Below are 24,899 nucleotides of genomic sequence, written 5' to 3' on the forward strand. Positions count from 1 at the left end.
TGGAGACAAGATTAGGTGCCTGAAGTGATTTAGCTGTAAAATGAAAAAGAAAGATGAGACAGAGGAGGGAGGGAGGGGTCAAGAGAGGTTATTTGAGAGAAATCTGGATGCTCGTGGAAAAGATCCAATAAGGCAGATTCAGAAGAGAGAAGGAAAATTGCTACAGGACGTCTTGGGTTGAGGAGAGGGAAGGCACAGCCAGTTCCTCCAGTAGGGAGGGAAGGCAGGGCACCTGGGCACTGACACAAGTAGGTGGGTAGACACAGCGCAGAAGTCTGAACAGAAAGGAAGCTATCACTTGAAGGTGAGGACATGGGAACAAGTGTGGAAAGACTGAAGAGAAAAGAAGTATGAAAGAGTCACTGTGGAAACTTGGGAGACAAAGAGGAAATACAGTATGATTCCAGGTAGTAGTAGGAGTCATTTCAGTTAAATGACTATGAATTTAAACCTTTTTTTTTTTGAGAGAGAGAGAGAGAGAATGAGAATGTTTAAAAAATATTTATTTTCTAGTTTTCGGCGGACACAACATCTTTATATGTGGTGCTGAGGATCGAACCCGCGCTGCATGCACACCAGGCGAGCGCGCTACCGCTTGAGCCACATCCCCAGCCCCGACTATGAATTTAAAATAAGGTCCTCCAGCATGGTTAGGTTCAGCCACTTGTGGCAAGCAGAGTGGGCAGAAAGGCAGAATTAACTAGAGCTGTGGTTTTGACAAGCAAAAGGAATGAAGTGAGAGAGGGTCATAGAAGATGGAGGGGAATATAAGGAATATAACCATGAACTTCACACTGGATAAGGACTCTTAAGTGAGAGCACAGTAGACACGGAGCAGTGAAATATACCACAATTCAATCATTTTAAGGAATGGGTAATGATTATTAAGTATCAAAGGATTAAAGGAAATGAGTTGAAAGGATAGAAATGGTGGCTAAAAATGAGATTCTAAAGAGATTGCAAACACTGGTAAAGACAAGGAATGACAAGAGGAAAAAATGAATGAGACAAGGAAGATATCAATATATGTATGAAGGCTGGGAGCAATGGTGAACACTTAGAATCTAAGAAACTTGGAAGATTGAAGCAGGAGGATCACAAGTTCAAGGCCAGCCTCAGCAACTTAAAAGAGACCTTTAGCAACTTAATGAGACCCTGTCTGGAAAAAAGAGAGAGAAAGAGAGAGATACTGGGTTCAATCCCCAGTTACAAAAAAGGAAACAAGAAAGAAAGAATAGGATGCCAAGAAACCCAAGATCAGGGTATTAGAAGCATCATCCTTGTAGACAGTGAAATCCTCAAGAGCTATGATAGGTTATATTATACGTACACTGGTGGGTGGTATGGGTTGAAGACATGAACATTAAAAGTGGGGTTTCGGAGGTAGAAAAAGAACAGAAAGGTCAGGAAGTAGCAACGAGGAACAAGAAGGATATAGGAATTCGGGGGAGAAAGTATCAATGAAAAGGGCCAGGGGAAAGCAATATTTGTGTTGAACTGTTCTAAAATTAGAATCAGCTAGGGAAGCTGGACAAAATGCAGATCCCTAGATCCCGTGCCATACTCCTAGAAGGGAATTTTAGAAAGCCTGAAAGACTGAGTGATTCTTAGGTACAGTGAAGAACTAATGAGAAGACAGATGTACAAAGAGGGGCAGTCCTGTGCTGCTCCTTCCATTCTCAGCAGTGTTGACTCACCACCCCCTCTTAGGTCCTCTGGAGCCAACAAACACAATAGCCATGGAGTTACTCAGTAAAAACAAAATCAGGAAAAGTGGAGATGAATACCTTGCTCTATCTAAATGGGAACTGAGAATAAACAATCTGATATACAGAGCACTATGCAGAAAAAAAAAAAACAAAAACGTACTTTCAGTATTTACTAAGCCCCTTCTCTACCAGCTGCTTGAGATACAGTGAGACAAGGATGCTGCTAATGGAGGACCGCCAGATACTGGAGATACTGGGTACAATACTCCTTTCTAGGATATAGTCTCAGACATGGTTGCGATCTCTGGTCCCTGTTGCTTAAATGCTAGTTTCATGCTCCATCATTTTGACAACCAAACAAAAAAATGTCTCTATACATTCCAAAAGCCCTGTAAGGGTACTACTGCGCTGTTGAGTATTACTGATCACCAGTAACCCCATTAACCACAGGGAACCAGGTGATGATAGGAGGTAGAGTGGTTCACCCTCCCACCATTGAAATAGCTCAGTGGCAGTCCTGGAGATGGCAGAAAATTGGTTTCAGGAAACAGCACCATTAGAAACAGCATTTTCCTACATGAAGGCTGAAGTCACTATTGTGATTATTACATACCTCTATTTTTCCAGTTAACCTCTCAATCTCAGTCCGATCCTCCCTGTGATTTTTGGTATTTCCTCTGAATTCCCTTATTTGTTTTTTCTGCAGCTTCTCATAGCTTCTTTTCAGTCTGCCTAACTGTAGACATAGTTATTTAAAATTATTTATTCAAATTTATTTAAAATTTAAGAATTAGTATACAGTGGCAAGGCCACAAATTGGTATTATGAAAGCAAGAGCAGTGCTAACCAATACTACTGAAAATAGACTGAGAACATATTAGATTTGCAATTGAAATACAAAACTGAAACTTACATATGAAAAATAAACTCTAATAAAAATAGAAAAATAAGAGAAAAATAATTTTAAAGAAAATATTAGGTTTTATAACATTAAGCTTGCACTTAAAGACCCTACCACCCACTTCCACCATAAAAACAGCAAATAAAAATTATTTTTCTTTTCTCTAGGTCTATGGTTCTCAAGCCAAAGTGCTGTGGGGCACTGATAATCAGTAATAATTAAACCAGAATAAAAGCAGTTTTTCCCAAATCTAAGTAAAATTGAATTAATGGATAGAATTTTCTTATTCCTAAAATTCTGCTTTTGATCCTCCATTATTTAAAATCTATCAAGTGATTTAACTCAAAAAATCAAAATATTAAAATTTTTTGCAATATTTCACAGAATTATATAAAAATATTCTATTATCTTCATATACTCAAACAAGAAACATATTTTATAATTCTTGTTCTAGGCAGTATTGAACAAATAATCAGGCAGGATTTTTTGCCTGGATTTAAGAACAGGGAAATAGATCTCTAGCCCTGTACTTCCCATGGAATAAGTACTTTCAATTTTACGGTAGAAACTGACTCTCATTAACAAAATTCTCAAGGACTAAAGAGACAACTAAACAACATATATTAGAACTAAAATCTCACTTCTTCGTGTAGTTTCTTTAACTCTTGCTTGTACTCCATGGCCATCTCTTGCTTGATTTTTTCATGGTCTTCTATCTGCTGCTTCAACAATCCAACCTAAAAGGAGATAGATGATAGTACTTTTCATTATTAGCTTTGAAACAATAGCCCTGAACATAAAAGTAGGAAATAACCTTTGTACTTACTTTTAAACAAGTTTCAAATGTATAGAACGTACATACGCTCCATGTATGTTTATATATATTGTATATATTTTCAAATATCTAGCTATATTCAATAATTCATAACACACTCCCCCAAAAATGGAGAACAAACAACTGTTCTAGAATTTCCAGGTTTAGATGAAAATTCACATTGTCTATTTGATTTATTCTCCCCAATCTTTTTCATAAGAAAAACTGATGAAAACAATTTAAAAATATAAAGTTTTTTAAATTTTAGAAACCAAGAATGCTTTACATTAAAAAAGTCTATAAGGGTCTGGGGTTATGGCTCAGTGGTAGAGCACTCGCCTCATACATGCAAGGCCCTGAGTTCAATCCTCAGCACCACATAAAGATAAATAAATAAAATAAACGTATTATGTCCAACTACAACTAAATAAATAAATCAGGTCCTCTTTAATGAAGAGAATTTAATCAAAAACAGATCAAAGATTTTAATAAATATCCTTTCAGCATCTATGGAGATGATAACAAGACTTTTTCCTCAGCTTTATTAGTAAATAAGTTAGATTAGTTGATTTCTTTTGTTGTTTTTGTTCTTTTTAGTGACACATGACAGTAGAGTCAATTTTGACATATCTATACAAACATGAAATGCATCATATTCTAATTAGGATCCCAGTCTTATGTATGTACATGATGTGGAGATTCACTATGGTGTATCCAGCAGTACTTCTCTTCACAACCAATTAGAATTTCAGTTACAGACAAAAGGAGCTGGAGAACAGGGGCCTGGAGATAGTAATCTCAATCACAATACAGAATAGTAATTCAAAACCAAACAAACAAACAAAAAACTAAAAATAAACTTATAAGACTAAGAAGTTAACACAATTTCAATAAAAAAAATCCTAGTATTTTTTTTGAACTTGAGAAAGTATTCTAAAATTCAAACTAAAGAATATTAAATGTACTCAATAAAAATGGAAGAAAAAACTACTAAGTGAATATTTACCAAATTTCTGGATAAGAGGAAACTTTCTAGCTTAAAGCAAATGTAAAAGTAATTTTAAAATGATGGATATGACTGTGTAAAAATGTAAAACTTCCACATTTTAAAAAATCCAAGTAACAAAATTAAGAGAGTAAGTTAAACTTACTCTTATATACTAATCAAAGGGCTTTAAACTTTTAATATATAAGTAAACTTTTACAAATCAAATTCAGGAAATTACTAAGCTTTCAATAGAGTAATAACATAAGAAAAATGATTCCTACAAAACCTAAATGACCAGTAACCAAAAGAAAATTATAAAAATCAATGGATACAATCAAAGCACATTATATTCATGTATGGAAATGTCACAATGAAACCCATTAATTTGTATAAACAATATGTGCTAATAATTTTTTAAAATGTTTAAAAAATGCCATTGGGCATTTTATGTCTATCAAATTGTAAAGATCTCATAAAATATGATTTACATAAGCCAGTTATTTAGAATCAAGTACCCACAGAGTGTTTAGAAAAATGCAAAGTACAATAACCTTTCTAGAAACCTTTCTATATTAATACTCATAGAAATAGTAAGCATTCATCTGTTCAACACAAATTGAAAAGCCTTAATTATTCATATTTCCTAGCTCATATCTGCTTGAGGATACAAAATTAGCAAGTGAAGGAACAAGAGGTAAGTACAATGATCAGTAGAAACGTACAAGATTTTTCAGCACAAACAGAAGAAAGGAAAGAATCAGATTACCATTATAGTAGACCTGTGGTATCTATCTACTAAAACACATAACTCACCACCAAAAGAACCACACACACACACACAAACTTCCTTAGACTTTCAATAGCTATGACCCTTTGGCCCTCTGTCACATTTAAGATAGGACAGGCGTACAGAACCTTCAAAGCTTTGAGTGATTTTATAAGACCTATTAACTGACCATGGAATCCTCAAACCCAGCAAAAATTCTTTGACCAAGGTTTTTAAAGTCAAAGGCGAAGGGAGAAAACAAAACAAAACAAAACAAATAACCCATCACTTTCCACTCTACAATATTTCACGATCCCTCTTATTTGGCTCTTCATCTATGTCCCAAAAGAACTCAGATCCCAAAGAGAGGGTTTGCTGGCATGACCTTACAACCCATTTGAAGATGCCTGCCCTTGATAGTCTCTCCTTCCTCAGATTCTTGTCATAATGTGACATGTGGATTCCCTGAAGAGCACAGAAGAGGTTCTAGTTCAATCTAAGTTTCTCTGACCTCTTAGCAATTGGATCTCTTCATCCACCACTAACAGGTTAAATAAATACCCAAATTACACATAGCCTACCTATCAAATAAAGAGAGGCAGAAAGACAAAATATTTTCAAGACAAAACAGCAACAGAGAATCTCCAGGTAATTATCCTAATAAATAAGGAAATGCAGATGACAGAGTGACAAAGTCTAAAGAAACTCAGAGAAAAAATACAAAGATACTAACCAATGAGTGCATATTAGATTTGCAAACTAAAATGCCAGAACAAACCCTCCAACTCCAACTGAAATCTCTTTTCAATACACTATACAGTTAAAGTTAATAGCAAGTCCATCCCAAAACTGTACTAGAGAGTATGAGTATGAGAGAGAGAGAGAGAGAGAGAGAGAGAGAGAGAGAGAGAGAGAGAGAATGTGTGTGTTTGTGTGAAATCTGGAAAATTTATTCTGAAAAAACACACCAAAAGCAACATGTAGAATTTGCTCCCCTCTTCCAGAAAATCATATTGACACTGGAAAGGAAAAATTGAGACCTTCAATTTCCAGTTCATTGTATTATTAATTATAATGTAACACTAAATCATTGATCAATAACAGAAGTGAGAATATCAACTGTTAATGAAGTTAACATGACCAAGATAGTCACAGAACTTCTAGTCCTTCACATTACTCTGTTTTTACTACTTTCTAGAGTAAAAGAAGTTAAAAAAATTTATAAAATTTATTAATATAAAAAAACAATTAACTAAGTAAACAAGGACAAACATACTTTGTATAAATATAAAGATAAATGCAAAAATTGGCAAGAATTTTAGTATGTAAGGGGGAAAGGAAGCATGATAAATCATGTAATTCTCAGAAGTTACCATTGCTATTAGTAATTTCCAAACTTTTCCAGGCCCAAATGGAGGGGGAAAAATGCATGTTTTCAACCACTCAAATAGGAACTGGCTACTGGTTTATTTTTAAATAAACTTTAACTGAAAGAAATAAATACACAGAAAAGTTCAGCAGAGAATAATCCTCTCAATTTTGGCCACCATTCCAAGCAGACTGCCTCTTCCTCTGCAATAGTCACTGCCTCTTTCTCCACAGGTAACCACTACTCTGACTTTGAATATTCTCAGTCAGTTTTGCTTTGTCTCTTTTCTTACTTTATATAAATGATGCTATCATACACACAGAATAATGATTCCATACATACGGTATGTTCTCCGGGGCTGGTGCTTTCACTCAACATGATGTTTTTAAGAGTCATCCATACTGCTGCCTGGAGCAAAAGCTCATTCTTTTTAATGCTATATTGTCTTCTACTGTATGGATACATAACTTAAAAAATCTTTTTTATCATTCGTGGACATGTGAGCTATATTCAGCTTCGAGTTACTAAGAATAGTGCTGTTAGGAACAGAAGTACCACATATTTGTATTAGGAGTAGAACTGCCACATTGTAGTGTAACTTCAGTAGATAACTGGCAGTTTTCAAAAGGGATTATACTAATTTATATTACCACCAATAATGTAAATTCCAGCTACTTCATGTTCTTATGATAACTCACTATTCATAGTTTTTTAACTTTTAGTCATTCTGGTGAATATCTAGTGGTATCTAGAAGTTTTAATTTGCATTTTTCTCATAACCAGTGAAATGGAGCACTTTTTTACATGCTTATTAGCCATTTCAATGTTTTCTCCAGGTAATTATGAAATGGCTATGAAAATTTTTTTGCCTATTCTGCCATACAGTTAACCTCTTATTAAACTAAAGAAGTTTTAGCTGGGTTAGCTGGGCACCTTGACACATGCCTGGAATTCCAGTCACTAGGGAGGCTGAAGCTGGAGGATCACAAGTTTGAGATCAGTCTGGGTAACTTAGCAAGACCCTGTCTCAAAATAAAAAATAATTTCAAAAGGGCCGGGGATGTAGCTCAAGGTACCTTTGGTTCCATCCCCAGTACCACAAAATAATAATAATAATAATAATAATAATAATAATAATAATAATAATAATAATAACTTTATCTATTCTTTGTTGCTATGCATTGTAAAAAGGTTTGTGATTTTAACATAGTCCAAAATCAAACCATTAACCTTTTCCTTTACAATTATTGTTTAAAAAATCTTTTCCCTATCCCCTCATCACATATTTCTAACATATTTTCTAAAATCATCTTCCAGAATATTTTTAAGCATTTCATATTAAAATCTATAATCCATCTACAACTGAATTTGGTGTATGATACAAAGTAAAAGTAAAAAATCTTTCTTTTGTACCCCATTTTACTATTGTTGTGCCATTTATGGAAAAGAATCCCACTACCCTTCAGTATTGTCATTAATCAAATGTTCACATGTGAGGTCTCTCTATTATGGAACCCGATTCTGTCAAACTGTGTGTTTTTCTATCCTTGCAATAATAACACAATATTATACTAGAAAGGAACCACCATATGAGCCAGTTTGAGTATTGCTAAGTTACCCAGACTGATCTCAAACCCACTCCTTAGTATTTATCCAGAAGAACTAAAATCAGCATACATGCATACCAATGTTTACAGCAGCACAACTCACAATAGCCAAGATATGGAACCAGCCTAGGTGAATAAGGCTGAATGAATAAGGGAACTGTGGTACATATTGTGTATACACAATGGAGTTCTACACAGGCATAAAGAAGAATGAAATTATGTCATTTGCTGGTAAATGAATGGAACTGGAGAACATTATGCTAAGTAAAATAAACCAGACTCAGAAAGTCAAGGGTTTTTCTCAAAAGTGAAAGCTAAAGAGAAAAAAGGAACTTAGATTTCGTGAAAACAAAAGGGAGATCAGTAGAGTAGAAGCAGGGGATCAATGAGGGGGTGGAGAAAAGGGGGAAGAACTAGGGAATGAAGTTGACCAAATTATACTAGGTACATATCATAAATATACCACAATACATTCTAACTTTAAATAAAACTATAATGCATTAATTTAAAATAAATATAGATAGAAAGAAGGAAGACCAAGAGAGTAAAGGAAGAGGGGGAGGGGGAAGGAAGAGGGAGGGAAAGGGGTACTACTGGGGGCTGAAACGGAGAAAACTATGTTACATGCATTTATGAATGTCAAAATGAACCCTACTATTAGGATAATGCACTAAATATGTTAAATATTCATCTAAATAATCATACTGTCTCATACTAAGTCTTCCAACTTAATTCCTCATCAAAATGTCTTGGTTACTTCTATACACATTTTGGAATTACCCTTGTCAGTTTTCATTTGAAAATACATTGGGATTTGATTAGAATAACAACTAAATATCTCTATATATCAATTTTGGTAAAACCAATACCTTTAAAATACTGAGTTCAAGAATATACTCTAGTCCTTTCATTTATTTCAGCTTTAGCTTCTCCCCATAATTTAGAGTTTTCTTTATGACTTTTTTTTTTTTGGAGGGGGGGGCCATTGACCAGGATGAACTTGGGAGCACTCAACCACTGAGCCACATCCCCAGCCCTATTTTGTATTTTATTTATAGACATGGTCTCACTGAGTTGCTTTGTGCCTCGCTTTTCCTAAGGCTGGCTTTGAACTTGTGGTCCTCCTGCCTCAGCCTCCCAGCTTCTGGGATTACAGGCAGATACCACAGTGCCAAACTTCTATATGACTTTTATCTCTCAGATTTACTATATTTGGTGCTTTTTCTGTTACTCTTATCAATGATATCATTTTAAACATCTTTTCTAACTGCTTTTTGCTGATAAAGAGAATTCAATTAATTTTTATAGAGTAACCTTGAATTAAGCAATCTGCTATATTCATTTATTCTAAAAGTTTGTAGATTCTTTGGATTTTCTATGTATACAAATAAGTTAGGTACTAATTATAACAATGGCATTTCTTCCTCCCTAATCCTTATAGTTTTTATTTATTTTTTCTGGCTTACTGCACTGTCTAAACCTCCACTAATTACAATGATGGAAAAACAAAGCAGTGATACTGGGCATCCCTGATTCATATACAATCTCTGAAATAAAGCTTTTGATATTTTAAAGTTACTTGCTACATGTTTCTTTTATAATCTTTTATCAGATTAAGGAAGTTTTAGTTCTAGTTTGCTGAGTTATACTGATTACAAATGGTAAACCAACCTTGAATTTCTAGGCCAAACCTAACTTGATCACAATATGATACCCTTCTCATATATTGCTACATTAAGTTTGCTAATATTTTCTTTCAGTTTTAAACCCACGTTCATATGAAATTGGCCCATAATTTTCTTTTCCTGTTCTGTCCTTATTAGGTTTTGAAACCAAGATTATGCTGTTTTATAAAAGGAGTTAGGAAAATCTTTCCTTTTTTCAGCCCTCTGAAAAATTTTTTATACAACCAGTGTCTCAGTCAGCTTTTTTCACTGCTGCAACCAAAAGATCTGACAAGAACAACATTTAGAGGAGTAAATGCTTATTTAAGGCTCACACTTACAGAGGTCTCAATCCACAGGCAGTCAACACTCAAGCTCTAGACCCAAGGTGAGGCAGGATATCATGGTGGAAGGGCATGAGGAGGAAAGCAGCTCAGAACTCGGCCACCAAGAAGTAGAGAGAGACTTCAGCTCACAAAATCTATTCTTAGCTCACAAAATATATTCCCAAAAGGCACACCCCAATGGCTCACTTCTTCCAGCCACACTGTACTGCCTAAAGTTATCACCTATTTAATACCTATCAGAGGATTAATGTGCTGATTATGTTAAAGAAATTTTAACCCAAGCATTTTACCTCTAAATTTTCTTGCATTTTCTTTCTCAGACATGAGCTTTTGAAGGACACGTCACATCTAAACCATAACAACTAGTGATACTTAATCCTTATAATGTCTAGTAGAATTCACCACTGAAGCCAATTGGGACTGAAAAATTTCTCCATCAGAGTTTTCAATGACAGATTTAGTAAGTGGGATACTATTCACATGTTTCAACTTTTCTTGTGTGCTATACTTTTCTAGGAATTTTTCTATTACATCTAAATTTTCTATTGGGGGCATATTGTCATTCACATTATCCTCTTATAGCATTTACACTAAATAGGCTCTATAGTGGTTTTCTTTTTAAATGCAAACATTAGTTATCATTTTCTTTCTTCATTAGTCTTATCAAGTTTATCACTTTTATTAAATTGTTTCCTAAGAACCAATCACGGCTTTGTTCATCCTCTCTTATACATTTCTATTTCATTAGTTTCTATTCCTATCTCCACTGTATCTTTTCTTCTTCTTTCTTGGCCTTTATTTGCTGTTATTTTTTTCCCTAATATCTATTTCTATCTCTCTAACTGCCCCACCCCACCCCCAGCCTGAACACAGGGCTTTGTGCATACTAGACAAGCGCTCTATCACTGAGTTATACCCCCAGCCAATTTTTTCTAATTTTAGATCACTGCTTTTCAATATTTCTAATCTCTCTATATGTAACGTGTGTATACATACACATACACAAACACACACTTTTGTTTTTGTGTTGCTGGAACTGGAGATTGAACCCAGGGCATTGCGATGCTAAGCATATGCTCTACCAGTGAAATACATACACTCCCAGCCTCCATAAGTTTTGATACACAGAAAGTTGGCTTTCATTCAATCTAAAATTATTTTCTAATTTTCACTGTGATGTCTTCTTGACTCATGAATAATCAAACACTTGAGAATTTTCTGGTTGTGTTTTGTTGTTTTGATTTTTTTTGTTGTTCAAAAATATAAGTCAATTCTTTGAAATATGTTGTGAACTGCTTTATGGTTGTAGTGGTAAATATTTTCTTGAAAAGAATGTGCACTTGGCAGCAATTAGGTACAATCCTCCATTTAGACTAATTAGGTCAAGTTTATTAATCTTGATTACATCTATTTTTGTCTACTTGTTCCATCAATTATTGAGAGTTGTATTAAAGTCTTCTATAATCATAGATTATAGATTATCACCATGAATTTAATTATTCCCTAAATTCTGTCCATTTTTACTTTGTATATTTTAAGGCTATGTTATTAAGTCTTATAAAATTGAAACAACCAAACCAAATGAACTGATTCCTTCATGATTTTAAAATGTCCCTAGATCTCTAGCCTTGCTATAGGCCCTAATGTTTACTTTGTCTCATGCTCAATTTTCTTTTGGAATTCTTTCATGGAACATCATTTCCAAATTTTTATTTTCAAACGTTGTTGTTTTTAATTTCCTTCTTCCTAAATTCTTTAGTCTTAGCAAGCTCTTTCCCTAATCTCTCTAGATGAAACATTATCTCGCTGACTTTCACAGCCTTCCCTATTTTTTCATATATGCTTTTTATGGGTATAAATTTCCCTCTGAGACATTTCAACCGCATCCTACAAGTTTGCTGTATTTTCATTATCTTTCCATTAAAAGTATTTTCTAATTTCCATTGTGACTGCTTCTTTGATCCATGAATTATTCAGAACTTTGTCTTAATTTTCAAATATATACAGATCTCTCAAGTTATCTTTTTCTAACTTGTCTCTGCTATGTTCAAAGGAAACATATCTATAATTTCAAGGCTTTGAATTGCATTGAAATTTACTTTTTGGCCCAGGATATGGTCAATTTTGTTAAGAGATCTGTTTGTGTTAGAAAAGAATGTGTGCTCTGCAGTTCTGTTGTGTAATATTCTATAAATTGGGTCAAGTTTGTTGATCATGCTGCTCAAATCTGTATTCTTACTGATGTTTGTCTCTTCTTCCATCAGTCACTAAGAAAAATGTCAAAATCCCAACTAAGATTGTAGCTTTATCTATTTCCCCTTGTAGTTATGACACTTTCTGTATACATATGAGGGATAGAGGAAAAGAAAGAATTTTATTTTAAAACTATTTATACATACTTACAGAATGTTTCAGAACTGTCCCTCTGAGGGATGGAAAGCTGGAGATTTTATCCACTTATTTCAGTGCCTCCACTCCTTGGCTTGCCCTGAAGTGCTAACTTCCCTATACTTCTGGATTTCACCTGAGCAGTTTCCAAGGACCCAGAGAGAGAAGCATAGTGTGGTGGAATGCTGGCTATGCACAGGAAGCTGCACACAGCAGCTAAAATAAAAGCAGGAGCAAAAAGGATGTGATACGGGGCACGAAGAATGTCCATAATAATTACACACCCTGAAATTTCAAAATTTGTCATTATGAAGTGCTTCTCTTCACCTGTAATAATATTCTTTGCTTCTGCTTCAAATATCCTTTTTCTGATTTGAATATCACTACACCACCTTTCTACATCAAGTGTTTTCAAGGGATATAATTTTATTTTACCTCTTACTTCCAACCTTCTTATGCCTTTATAATTATCAAAAATAGTAATTAATTATTTTAACTCAGTTTACCCATTTTATCTTTTAATAAGGCCAGCTACAGCATTTATATTTAGCAGACCTGTTTAGAATTAAATCTATCATCTTAGTACATTTAAATTTGTACTTAATAAGCTGTGTACTTTCCTCCCTCCTGATGTACCTTCTTTGAGACTAATTACTTTTTATCATTCCATTTTTCTCCTTCTATTAATTTGGAAGATATACTCTACATAGTACATACTTTCAATGGTTTACACAAAGTTAAAACATGGTTTTATCATATAACAAGTTGTTTCAGTTATTAGCCTTTTCATCAATGTGAAGAAAACACCAGACAAGACCAAGTTAGAAAAGGAAGTTTATTTAGGACTCATGGTTTCAGAGGTCTCTGGTCCATAGATGGCCAACTCCACTGCTCTGAGCCCAAGATGAGGCAGCACATCACAGCAGAGGGGCCTAGAAGAGGAAAGTTGCCCAGCTCCTGGCGGATTCAGAAAGCAGAGAGGAGCGAGATGGGATGCAGGGCATGCCCCCAGTGAACCACCTCTTCCAGCCTCGCCACACCTGCCTACAGTCAATCCATTCAAACTAGGATAGACTGATTAGATTGCAGCTCTCACGCTGGAATCATTTTACCTCTGAATGTTCCTGCATTGACAGGAGCTTTTGGGGTACACCTCGTGTCTGAACCATAACACAATCCGAATGTTAATTAGCAGTTTTACCAATTCCCAGGCAATCCAAGTACTACAGAAAGACTTAAATTCATTTGTTCCTAACTTGAATCAAATATGCCATCACTGCCACCATAATTCCACATATACGTTAAACTCAAAAGTCTAACGCTGTTGAATAAAGTCAATATTCATTTAAATTTACCCATATGTTTACTGTTGTTTTCTCTTTCTTCCTACAACTCTGACCTTCCATAAGGGATATTCTCCTTCTACCCGAAGAACATTCTTTAATATCTCCTGATATATGCTTTGTGACAAATTCTGAAAATGTCTGTTTCATCTTTATTTTGGATATAGAATTCTGATTTGGCAGGGAGGAAAGGTCATTTTCTCTCCTTTTTGATATTATTCCATTGGGTTCAGGTTTCACTGTTTTGGCTGACAAGTCAGCTGTTCAGATTGTTTATAGATCATTTTTCTTTCATTGCTTTTCAGATTTTATCTTTGTCTTTAATTTTCAACACAAATAAACCTTTCTTTTTATTTATCTTGCTTAAGATGCTTGGCCTTCTTGTGTGGTGGGTTAGTCAGCTTTTCATCGCTGTGACATACACCAAGAGAAAAACAACTTAAAGGAGAAGAGATTTATTTTGGCTCACGGTTTTAGCAATTTCAGTCCATGGCTGGCCAGCTTTGGTGCTCTGGACCTGAGGTGAGGCAGACCTTCATGGCAAAAGGGCCTGGCAGAGGAAAGCTGCTCAACTCAAAGTAGCCACAAAGCACAGAGAGAGCCAAGAAGGGGCCAGGGACGAGAGGTAGTCCCAAGGGCATGACTCCAGTGATGCTCCATCTGCCCACAGTTCTCACCACCTCCCAGTAGTCTGTTCAAATTGTTAATCCATAAAATGAATTAATTCACTAGACCAGAGAACTCTGAAACCAAGAGTCCTCGTGATCCAATCATATCCAGAAAGCCCTATCTCCGAACACTGCTGTATGGGGAACCACGCCTTCAAACACAAAACTTTGGGGAACATTCCACACCCAATCAAAACATTCACTTTTGGCAAAATTGGCCAATATCTCTTCAAATATCACTTGTGCCCATTCACATTCTTCTTTCTCCTTCAAGGATTCTAAAAATACTTATGTTACACCTTCTCATAGCATCCTCTTTCTCTTATGCTTTCATATACACTTTCTATGTTTTGTGCTTCATTCCAGACATTTTCTTCTTGTCGTAGCTTCCAGTTCATCATGATCTCAATCTTTAAGGCCTCATTTCACTTTTTGTATAGTTTTCAATTCTTTCTTGAAACCCTCAATTTTAGTAACACTATAAACTCTGAGCAGGATAATGCCAATATCTAGATTTGTCATAGGTCTGTTTCTATTTTCTATTGTTTCTACTGTTTGTCATTCTTGTTGTCTTGTGTCCTTGTGCATCTGGAGTTAATTTCTGAGTGTGTACTATGCATTGTATTTGCACAATTATTTGAAGAATTACGTTGAAACCTAGAATGGTGTTTTCTTCTTTGGAGAAAAATTTGAGTTTGTTTCTTCCAGGTTCCTGGAAGCCCCAGCACTTTAGAGATGCCCAGGGAGAACAGCACTCTAAGATCACCTTAAATTGATTTCAGTGATTTAAATGTCTGAAGCTGAATGGTATTTTCAAAAGGATCTATTCTGTATCTGGTCCATTCTGGGCCCATAACTAAACTACGGAAGGGTTCAGAGCCACCACGATACATCAAAAAATTTAAATACTTTTGAGTGGCCATTATCAATCAGACACTGCTATATAAATAAAATTAAATCTTCACATTTAATGTTTACATTTATAGTAAATTTAAAAAAAGGAGGAGGGGGAAAAAGTTAAATGCTGTTAGAGGAAGAATTTAGAGAAATGGGAGTCAAGTTTTGCATAGATGATAGGAAAAGGGGCTAAATAACAAATTATGTGTGTGTGTGTGTGTGCGTGCACACACATGGGGACAATGCTTGAGATCAAACTCAGGTATCACATGTGCTAGGCAAGCATTCATTCTATCACTGAGCTACATCCTCGATCTTCAATCCTAACTGATCATTTTATTTATATGATTCATATTTTTCAAAGCCATTTCATATACAATAACTCAATCTTTACAACAATACTGTAATGTAAGGATTAAATCCAAATTTTGCACACAATAAAACAGGCTCAAAAAGGTTTAAATGACTTGTCTAAAACCAGTCAGCTAAAAAGAGGCAGAGCCAGAACTCCAAATTCCTTAATTTGTTCTGTAGGAAGTTAGAAGAAAACAGCAGCAAAAACATCCTTTAAAACCAACCCAATCCCAACACCATAATCATAAAACTCATAAAGCATTCACTTTCAATTGCCTGTACTAAATGCTCTTCCAAGTATGTTCTGTAGGTGGCTGGAGCTGGTTGGACAGCAAATGAAATGACAAAAACTTAAGTTTTAATTTGTAGTTCTTATATCATGTACTGCTCAAATCAGTTTATGATACACTTGAAAGAATTGTTTTAACACAACACAATTTCACAAACTCCACAGAATAGATGTCCATTGTTATTAGCATTTGATAACAGTACATTACTTCTAGAAATTTTATCAATTTTAAGCATTCCAATCAATGAAGAAATTGACCAAGCTGCAATTCTAAATTTCTTAATATGTCCCCATGCCAAATTTGTAATCTTTAAATCCTTACCATCTAATCTATCTATACAGTCCTTTAACTTCTCTACAAATCAGTAAACAATGACACTAATATCCATCAAACCAAGCTAGATGAACAAGTTCAAACCTGGCCTAGAGTGACTAAATAGTCTCATAATCTCAAATACAGGAATTTCTTTAATGGGTTTCTAACAAAATAAACAACTTATGTATTGCTTTGAACCAAAGTGCCAGCCAACTATTAAAGATTCTCTTGAAAAGTATGAAATATTTTTATCAAGCATAGCCCTTTCCATTTTACATGAAGCATTTCTAAATTACTTTTTTAAAAAAATTTTTTAGTTGTCAATGGACTTTTTTTAAATTTATATGTGGTGCTGAGAATTGAACCCATTGCCTCACATATGCTAGGCAAGCACTCTACCACAGAGCCACAACCCTAGCCCCTCTTGGTAAGAGTCATCACCCAAATCACAACTCAATGTGTGCCATTCATGGAAGTGTACCTGAGTAAGCTGACAACAGCCTTGACGAGTAGTGACCCTATAGTAGCTAACATAGATCAACAGAATGGGGCTTGGGATTACTGCTTGCTTCAGTCATTTTGAGACTGACATTGACTCCCTCAGTCATTTTGAGACTGACATTCATGCCAGAAACTCAGAGATAATATTTGGACTTATAAATGCTTCTGGTTTTCCTTCCAATACTCAGTGTACTTCTTCCTATTGTACCTATTAAATTATGAGAAATAAATCAGCAAATATTATTAAACTTTTCCCCAAAATTACCAGTATCAGTAGATAGTAGGACTGTAAGTAATTTTTGTTTTCCTATTTTCCTTCTTTTCTCTTAATTTCCAAAAAAGATAAATATAATTTTGGGGGGCTGGAGTCATGGCTCAATAGTGGGGCGCTTGCTAGCATATGTGAGGCACTGAGTTCAATCTTCAGCATCACATAAAAATAAATAAATAAATAAAGGTATTGAGTCCACCTACAGCTAAAAAAAAAAAAAAGGTAAGCATAATTTTTTAAAGAATTTTTTTTTAAGACTACAAGAGCAAACTAGTGAACCTGGGATCAACTTTAATTTTTTTTTTTTTTTAACTAGCCATACAATGAAGTCCAAAACAACTTCACTCAATTCAGTGAATGTTAATATGAACATGTAATAATTTTAATGATGACAATTATACAATGATCATGTGATACTCTTTTATATTTTCTTAAATAAATTATATACATATTAAATATAAATGTAAACAGGATAAAACTGATCCTTGAAATAACTATTAATATTCTTATACAATTTCACAATGAGTTTTTCTTTTAAAACATACCATCAGAATTAGAATAAAAAACTTAACTTGATACACAAATGCTTTCTTTAAGAAATAGTTAAATAAAAAAAATAGTTTAATAAACAAAGCAAAGTCAAATTATCAAAATAAGAGAATCAATTGTTTTACCTCTTTTTGTTTTATATCCAACTGACTCCTGAGAGTCTTAAGTTCCTGTTCACGGATGTCCAAGCAAGTTTCTAGAGCATGTGTCTGCCCCTCCCATTCAGATTTTTTATGAGCCACCATTATGTCAATCTGTTTCATGAGCTCTTGTAGTTCTGCTTCACAGGATGTCAAGAATGCCCTTTAAATAAGAAAAAACATTAAGAACACAGACATATGTTCAAGTGCTTTTCCTTCTTTCCACGTATAAAAATACAACAGAGGGCTGGGGATGTGGCTCAAGCGGTAGCGCGCTCGCCTGGCATGCGTGCAGCCTGGGTTCGATCCTCAGCACCACATACAAACAAAGATGTTGTGTCCGCCGAAAACTAAAAAATAAATATTAAAATTCTCTCTCTCTCTCTCTTTTAAAAAAAAAATTATATATATATATACACACACACACACACACACACACACACAGATTAAATCTACCTGAGGTAGAAGAATGTCACTCAGCAAAACTACCAGAAGAACAGGATTTCTGAGCTTTTGCTTTTAGTGTTCATTTTAGGATGGTTTATTCCATAAAACAGTTTGCCTTCCTCTAATAAGCAACCTAAAGCCTAAATCATTTGGCCAAACAAAAGATTGCTGTTTTAATTTAGGCTGTGAAATGAAACTTCCACAACTATTTTGTGATATTTTAGGGAAGCTTTCAGGAAGAACCCAGACTAGTCTATCCACATTCTCATCTAACCAAATAAAAAGCTTTTGAAGTAAGCAGGCTATTGTGCAGGAAAGTGATAATATGAGTTTAAGAGCTATTTCAAGAAATTCATCATTGAGCCAGATTTATTTCAACTATTTCTTCCCACCTTATTATTTAGAAACTTACTGAAACCTACCTTATTATTGTAAACTCATTGATATCCTTCCAAATTTCAAGAAATGACAGACATTGCAGAGGTGAAACAGAGGTAGTAGACATAAATATATTAGATTCAAAGATATTTCCAGGAAGGTTCACTGAGAGCTCTAACCACTAAGTGTTTGATGCTTTTTTAAAAAGCATATGATCTTAGGGTCCCAAAACCTCTGTACTTCCTACTTTTGCTGGAATGAAAGCAAGAGCCTAGCTTCACATGGCTGAGATGAGACAAACCTCCTAAAGAGATATGAGGCGAATACGACATGGATCAGCTTAGCTTGTGCCAAACACTTTTGCTTTTGTACCCAAGACACAGTACAGCTTAGTATGCTTTCTAAACTGTAGTGAGAAGCTCAAGGTCAAAAGCAAACTTACCCACCATGTCCCCGATTTTGTATTCCTTCCAACAAAGCCTCCATCGCTAAATCCCCTTTGTTCTGGCAACTGGAAAGGCAAAAAAAAAAAAAGAAAGTGATGAGAAAATTCATCATTTTAAGTTCTAACATTCCAACTTCAACTTAAGAATGTGAATTGACAGCATGATGAGAAAATTCAGTACCTTTTAAAATGACTGTAGAAGCAAAGAACATCACGCTTTTATTTTTTAGGAATAAACACACTATTGATTAAAAAAAAAAAAACTTATCCTAATTGCTGTTGATACTCTCCCTCATTGTTCTATGCCAGGTTCTAATCATAAGAGGAAAGTCTTTCCAGCAGGACACTGTCACAAACCACCTTATAAAATAAGTGGGGTCATATGCATCAGAGGAAAAGTATAGTTTTTCTTTAAAAAAAAATCACTAAAAAGGTGAAACACACTGAGGTGAAACTCCCAGTCCACCTTTGAGAGCCTTACTCTGGAGAAGACAGGCCCAGAGCACCTCCCCTGAAAACAACCTCAGGGGCTCTCCTTCCTTCGCATTTCTTCTTGGCCTTACGAGTTTTTTCCCACAAGAGTTACAAATTATAGAAAAGCTGAAAATAAATGTTTTGCATGTCCTTTTTCCTTGCTAGACCATCCGTTAAGGGCAGAAAACTAGTTTTATTATGCAGCTCAAGTCCAGGGTAGCATTTCCACATAGTATATATGCTGGTATAAGGCTGATCTCCTTTCCCTTTTCCTACCTACCTCATGCAAACTAGAGGCCTTAGCTGGAGGACTACAGAAAAGGGAGGCAGAAGAGATTGCTGTAAAAAGGGAAATCATAACATGAAAAAGATAGGTGAAGCCACATGGTGGTACACACCTGTAATCCCAGCAGCTCAGGAGGCTGAGGCAGAAGGATTGTGAGTTCAAAGCAAGCCTCAGCAATTCAGCAAGCCACTAAGCAATTCAGTGAGACCCTGCCTCTAAATAAAGTACAAAATAGGGCTGGGGATGTGGCTCAGTGGTCGAGTGCCCCTGAGTTCAATGGCTGGTACCAAAAAAAAAAAAAAAAAGGAAAAAAAAAAAAGATAGTTAAGAGCAAAAAAGGAAGGATCCTTAAATTCAGAAGTGCTAATGTGCTGTACCTTTCTCATCTCTTATCACAAATCTTTAGAAGGGTCAAAGTCAAATCACTTTTTACTCCTTAGAAGCTATTTTCTTTCCTTAAGCCTTCAAAACCTCGACCCTAAATTATAGCCATTAGACAATGACCAAATGCTGTGATATGGAAGTTCTGCCCTTTGTCCTAATGCCTCACCTAAAAATTATACTGCTTCAAGAAGTAGATTCCTTTATTCAACAAATAATTCAGTGTTATACCAAGTACTCTATATATAGTAATTAAAGACAAGGACCTTCCCAAGGAATTAATAGTTCAGTATGGGACCAAAAAAAAGTAACCAAAAATGTTCCCCACTATGATATATGTAGTAGCAGAAGGATGCACCAGTGTACCAGAGACACAGAAGGGATGAGAAAATTGGAAAATATAACCACTGTACCTTATTTGCATCTATTTCTAAAGGTACTAACAAAGGAAATTAACTATTCATACACAAATATGACATGGGAGTTTTTTTCTTCTAGTTGGTTTATTAAACATTTCACCAACATTACACACACACACACAAAAAAAAAAAAAAAAAAAAACTCAAAGAGAAAGTTCCCATGTTCTATTCTACTTTCAAACTATGGTAAGAGTCAAATTACAGTGCAACTCAGATGCCCCCTTGGTCTATTCTAAGAGAACTAGGAGGCATTACAGAGTTCTGCAACTAGCTTTGTGAAATGAGAATTCAGTTTTTACATCAGTGAAATGAAAGGCATGAACAATAATCTTCAAGGTTTCTTCCAGCTGCATCATGGAGAATCTAAAAGCCAATTAAATGTTCACTGTAAGGAGCATGCTTCTAACAACCACACATGGATATTTAGTAAATATATAGGAAAAGTGTTATTCCTAAGGGAGGTGCTACTACAGCTATTAAACTATTGCTACTAAAATTATACTTTCTCAAGTCATGTTAAACAGTAATATATTTAGCAATATAATTATACATTAATATGTTTTATGGATAACATTATTACTTAATAATAATAGATACTTAAAGTAACTGAATGCTCACATCCTAGCAGCCTTCTACACTTTGTCTAATTCAATCCTCACATTACTCAGATAGATACTATTACTTTGAGGAAACTGAGGCTTGGAGGGTTAGATAACCTGAGCATGATAAAACTGCGAATTCTAGTCCTGGACAATAGACTCTCATGTCTCAACTCATGTACAATCTTTTTTATTTTACAATATTCCAGATTTTAGAATACATCAACATATCTTCTTTTACTTTAATGGTGTCTTCTTGGCGAAAAATCAAATTAAACTTAGGCATGACATCACCTCATGATCACCAGGTGGCAGCAGTACAATCAAGTAACAGTACACATAAGGAAAACCGCCACTGCAGAAATGAAAATAAATGGCCTAAGAAATGGACAAAGACATCCCTGTTTTAAAGAAAGGAGACAGGGAACCAACAACATCCTCTGAAGAAAATAAACTTGCTAATGTGTGATGTGTCTCCTTGTCAATACCTTCAACATCTACTTGAGACACCATCAAACATGACTGGTTCTCATCCTTAGGGTCAGGTAAAACAGCAAGGACTCAGATTTTCTGCAGACCTTTATGATCTAAGTTTCCATAGCTGATTTCCTAACCAATCTAACCTCATTAAACTCTACACACTGATTTCTTCTTTGCCTATGCCATGTGATATAGAATTATGTAAAACTATATATTCTGTGTTCATAATACTAAATACAAATTTAAGTAAAAACTGTTTCCTAATTTGCTACTCCTTGCTAGTAGCCTGAAATGCTGATGTAGTAAAATAGAAACTGTGTTGCACTACAACTGATACAACTATACTTATGCCTGCTGTTAGAACAGGATACAAACAAGCAGAATTTATTAATTTGAACTTGCCTTTGGAATGAAGGCTATTATAAATCAGTAAAACCTGGAATTGAATGTTTTTAAGGAAATACAGATTTTTTTTTTTAAATCAAGTCTAGGCAGGAGGAAAAACACTTTAAATCTTAGAGAAATAAGATATAAATAGGATGTCTGATAATAAGCAGATCTTTGAAACTCATTAACATACTGGAATTTAGGAACCAGAAAGCACTTCAGGCCTCTAATTTAACCTCTTCATTTTACAAATCAGAAAAAAACATCCAGAGTATGCCTAAAATCAAATTACTTACAAAAATGGAACACAGGAAGAAAAAGCTATGGCTAGAATTATGAGTATACAAAGAGAAAGGACATAGCCTAGCTTAAAGGAGGCTCTATCCTTATCTGCCTTGGTGTCCCTTGAATTACTAAGACCTATGGCTATGTCAGATAGACTATTGCTAATAAACTATAGCTGCTCCAATGAACAATCATTAGTATCTACCATTTCCCAGAAAGGTTCCTACTTAAAATGAAGTGGGAAAAAAATGGTAGCTAAGATGTCAGAGAAATTTCTCACCAAAAAAAAAAAAGAATTAAGTTTTAAAAATAGAAATACATAAAAATAAACTTCTACATGGAAAAAATAAGCAAAGTTAAAAAAGAAATGATAACAGTATTTAAAATTTTTATCACAAAGGATTAATTACCCAATTATATAAATAGCTTATAAAAATGTATGGAAAAAATTTATACCACTAACATGAAATTATAACGTGGTTACCTATAAATTTACAGAAAAATGGGCAAGAGATATGAAGAAATAGTACATAAAAATGGCCTTAAATATATAAATATATAAGTGAAATATAAATTAAAACTTTACTAACTTATTTTTCTTCAGATTGAATTAACCGAAAATTACAAGTTTGACTATATACGTTAATAAGGAAAACAGGTACTTGCATATATTGTAGGGAGGAAAGCAAATTGCATAATTACTACAGGGCAGATTTTGGCAATATTAACTGATATATATTTACCCTATGATCCAACAATACTGCCTCTAGAAATATATCCCAAAGATACACTGGCAAAATCCAAATTAACATGCAGAGAAGGATATCCATGCACTACTATTTGTAATAGGAAATACACATGCTTATCAAGAGAGACCAAATGAATATCCATCCCATTAATAAAATATTATGAAAGTGAAAAAAGGGATAATACTTCTATGAAGTGAGCTACAATGCTATTAGGTAGGAAAAGCAAGACACAAAACAGTGTAAATAAATAAATAGTACCTTGTAACTAAGGAAGGATAAATTGTTTGCACACGCGTGTGTGTGTGTGCACACGCACATTTTGCTCTTATGTACATTTTTTTTTTAATGGAAGGATAGTAAAAATGAGACCTATAAAGAGAGAAAGTGGTTGAGGTAGAAAAACTAGGATGAAAACTGAACTTCTCTGCATAAACTTTGTTTTAGGTACTTGTTTTATAGGAACTGCTATGCTGATATTTTACACATAATAAAACAAAAATTAAAAAGTAGTACTGAAAAACTAAATCAACTAGATAATCAAGTTGACAGTTAAACCACATAATGAATAACTTCATATGCCTTTAAAGTACAATAATTTTACTACATATATATCCCTAGTGGCATATACATTAAGGATAAAAAGGAACTGCAAAGAAATTCTAAGTACTATTAGGAATCATTATTAATAATAAAAATGGTATCATTCATTTTAAATCATTATATATAGGATAAGGAAAAAAAGTGATTATACTAATGGCATTAGGCATCAAGATTCTCAACAAAAGAGGAAAAAAAATTACAAAATGTTTTAAGAATCCACAAATTAAAGTTAAGTTGAAAATTATGTGAACTCCATATATTTCTCCTTTTTAAAAAAATATATTTCCTATTTCAGTGCTTTCAGGAAGCCAGAGATTTATGAGACAGAAACACATTTTACCAAAAAGCAAATCATAAAAACTACTGGTCATACCAAAAGGAATAGGAGCCAACTTAAAAGTGCTCCCATTAGTCAATAAGGAAACAATGTGAGTATTAAAAAAAACAATATACTGAAATAAAATATATTATTTTATTAGTCTATAAGTTCATGATAATAATTTAAGAAGGCATGGTTACCTTTGGAGGTTGCTAGGCCACCAACTCATTACTGTAGTCTGAAAATAGATGGAAAAAAATTAAGAATTTTTTCTGGCCTTTCCTAAACAAACTACATTTCAGGCAAATTGCTAATGAGGGCAAGTTCTTCATAAAAGATTCCCAGCTAATAGATTTTGAGGGAACGACAGAATGAGAAGATCACCACTTTGCCACTCCTAATACAATAATGGATTCAGGGAATCTAAATCAATGAAAGAATTTTCCCATTAAGTGACAGCCTCTTGGATAATTTCATGGTGGATAGATTTGGCTTGCAATACCAGAACCCACTACACAGCTCAAATCTTAACATTACAAGAGGAGAAAACTCAGACATTATTGTGCCTCCCTGATAATGCAAAAGATAGTAATTTTCATAATATGAAATGTTCCTACACTGCCCCATCAAAAAAAAAAAAAAATCAAAGTTGGATCTAATCAAGATTCTAATTACAGTGGTTCAACAGAACTTTCTGAAATCATAGAATTATTTTATATCTGCACAGTCCAAACAGTAAACCACTAGACAAACTAACAAATGTGAGTAA

At 34.4% G+C, this 24,899-nt stretch overlaps 1 protein-coding gene across 10 annotated transcripts in view; it reads right to left on the reverse strand.

Annotated features, from left to right (window-relative positions):
- The window catches only part of Cep63 (centrosomal protein 63), a 52,660-nt gene that overhangs the window by 25,153 nt on the left and 2,608 nt on the right, over positions 1-24,899 (reverse strand). For 4 of the 10 annotated variants that reach the window (XM_046431416.2, XM_046431418.2, XM_058574800.1 and 1 more), the window contains exons 2-6: positions 24,331-24,368; positions 19,149-19,217; positions 17,867-18,044; positions 3,252-3,347; positions 2,323-2,445 (exon numbers count right to left, since the gene is read on the reverse strand). In XM_046431416.2, coding sequence (XP_046287372.1) covers positions 2,323-2,445; positions 3,252-3,347; positions 17,867-18,044; positions 19,149-19,217; positions 24,331-24,359 — 495 coding nt within the window. In that variant the 5' untranslated portion in view covers positions 24,360-24,368. Of the gene's footprint in view, positions 1-2,322; positions 2,446-3,251; positions 3,348-17,866; positions 18,045-19,148; positions 19,218-23,469; positions 23,489-24,330; positions 24,369-24,899 lie in introns of those variants that run through there. The other 6 variants (XM_058574798.1, XM_058574799.1, XM_046431423.1 and 3 more) reach the window with 4 other exon arrangements.

This window comes from Marmota monax, unplaced genomic scaffold (assembly GCF_021218885.2).
Source record: "Marmota monax isolate L192 unplaced genomic scaffold, Marmota_monax_Labrador192_F-V1.1 WCK01_AAM20220418_F8-fsc00022, whole genome shotgun sequence".
NCBI classification, from domain to species: domain Eukaryota; kingdom Metazoa; phylum Chordata; class Mammalia; order Rodentia; family Sciuridae; genus Marmota; species Marmota monax.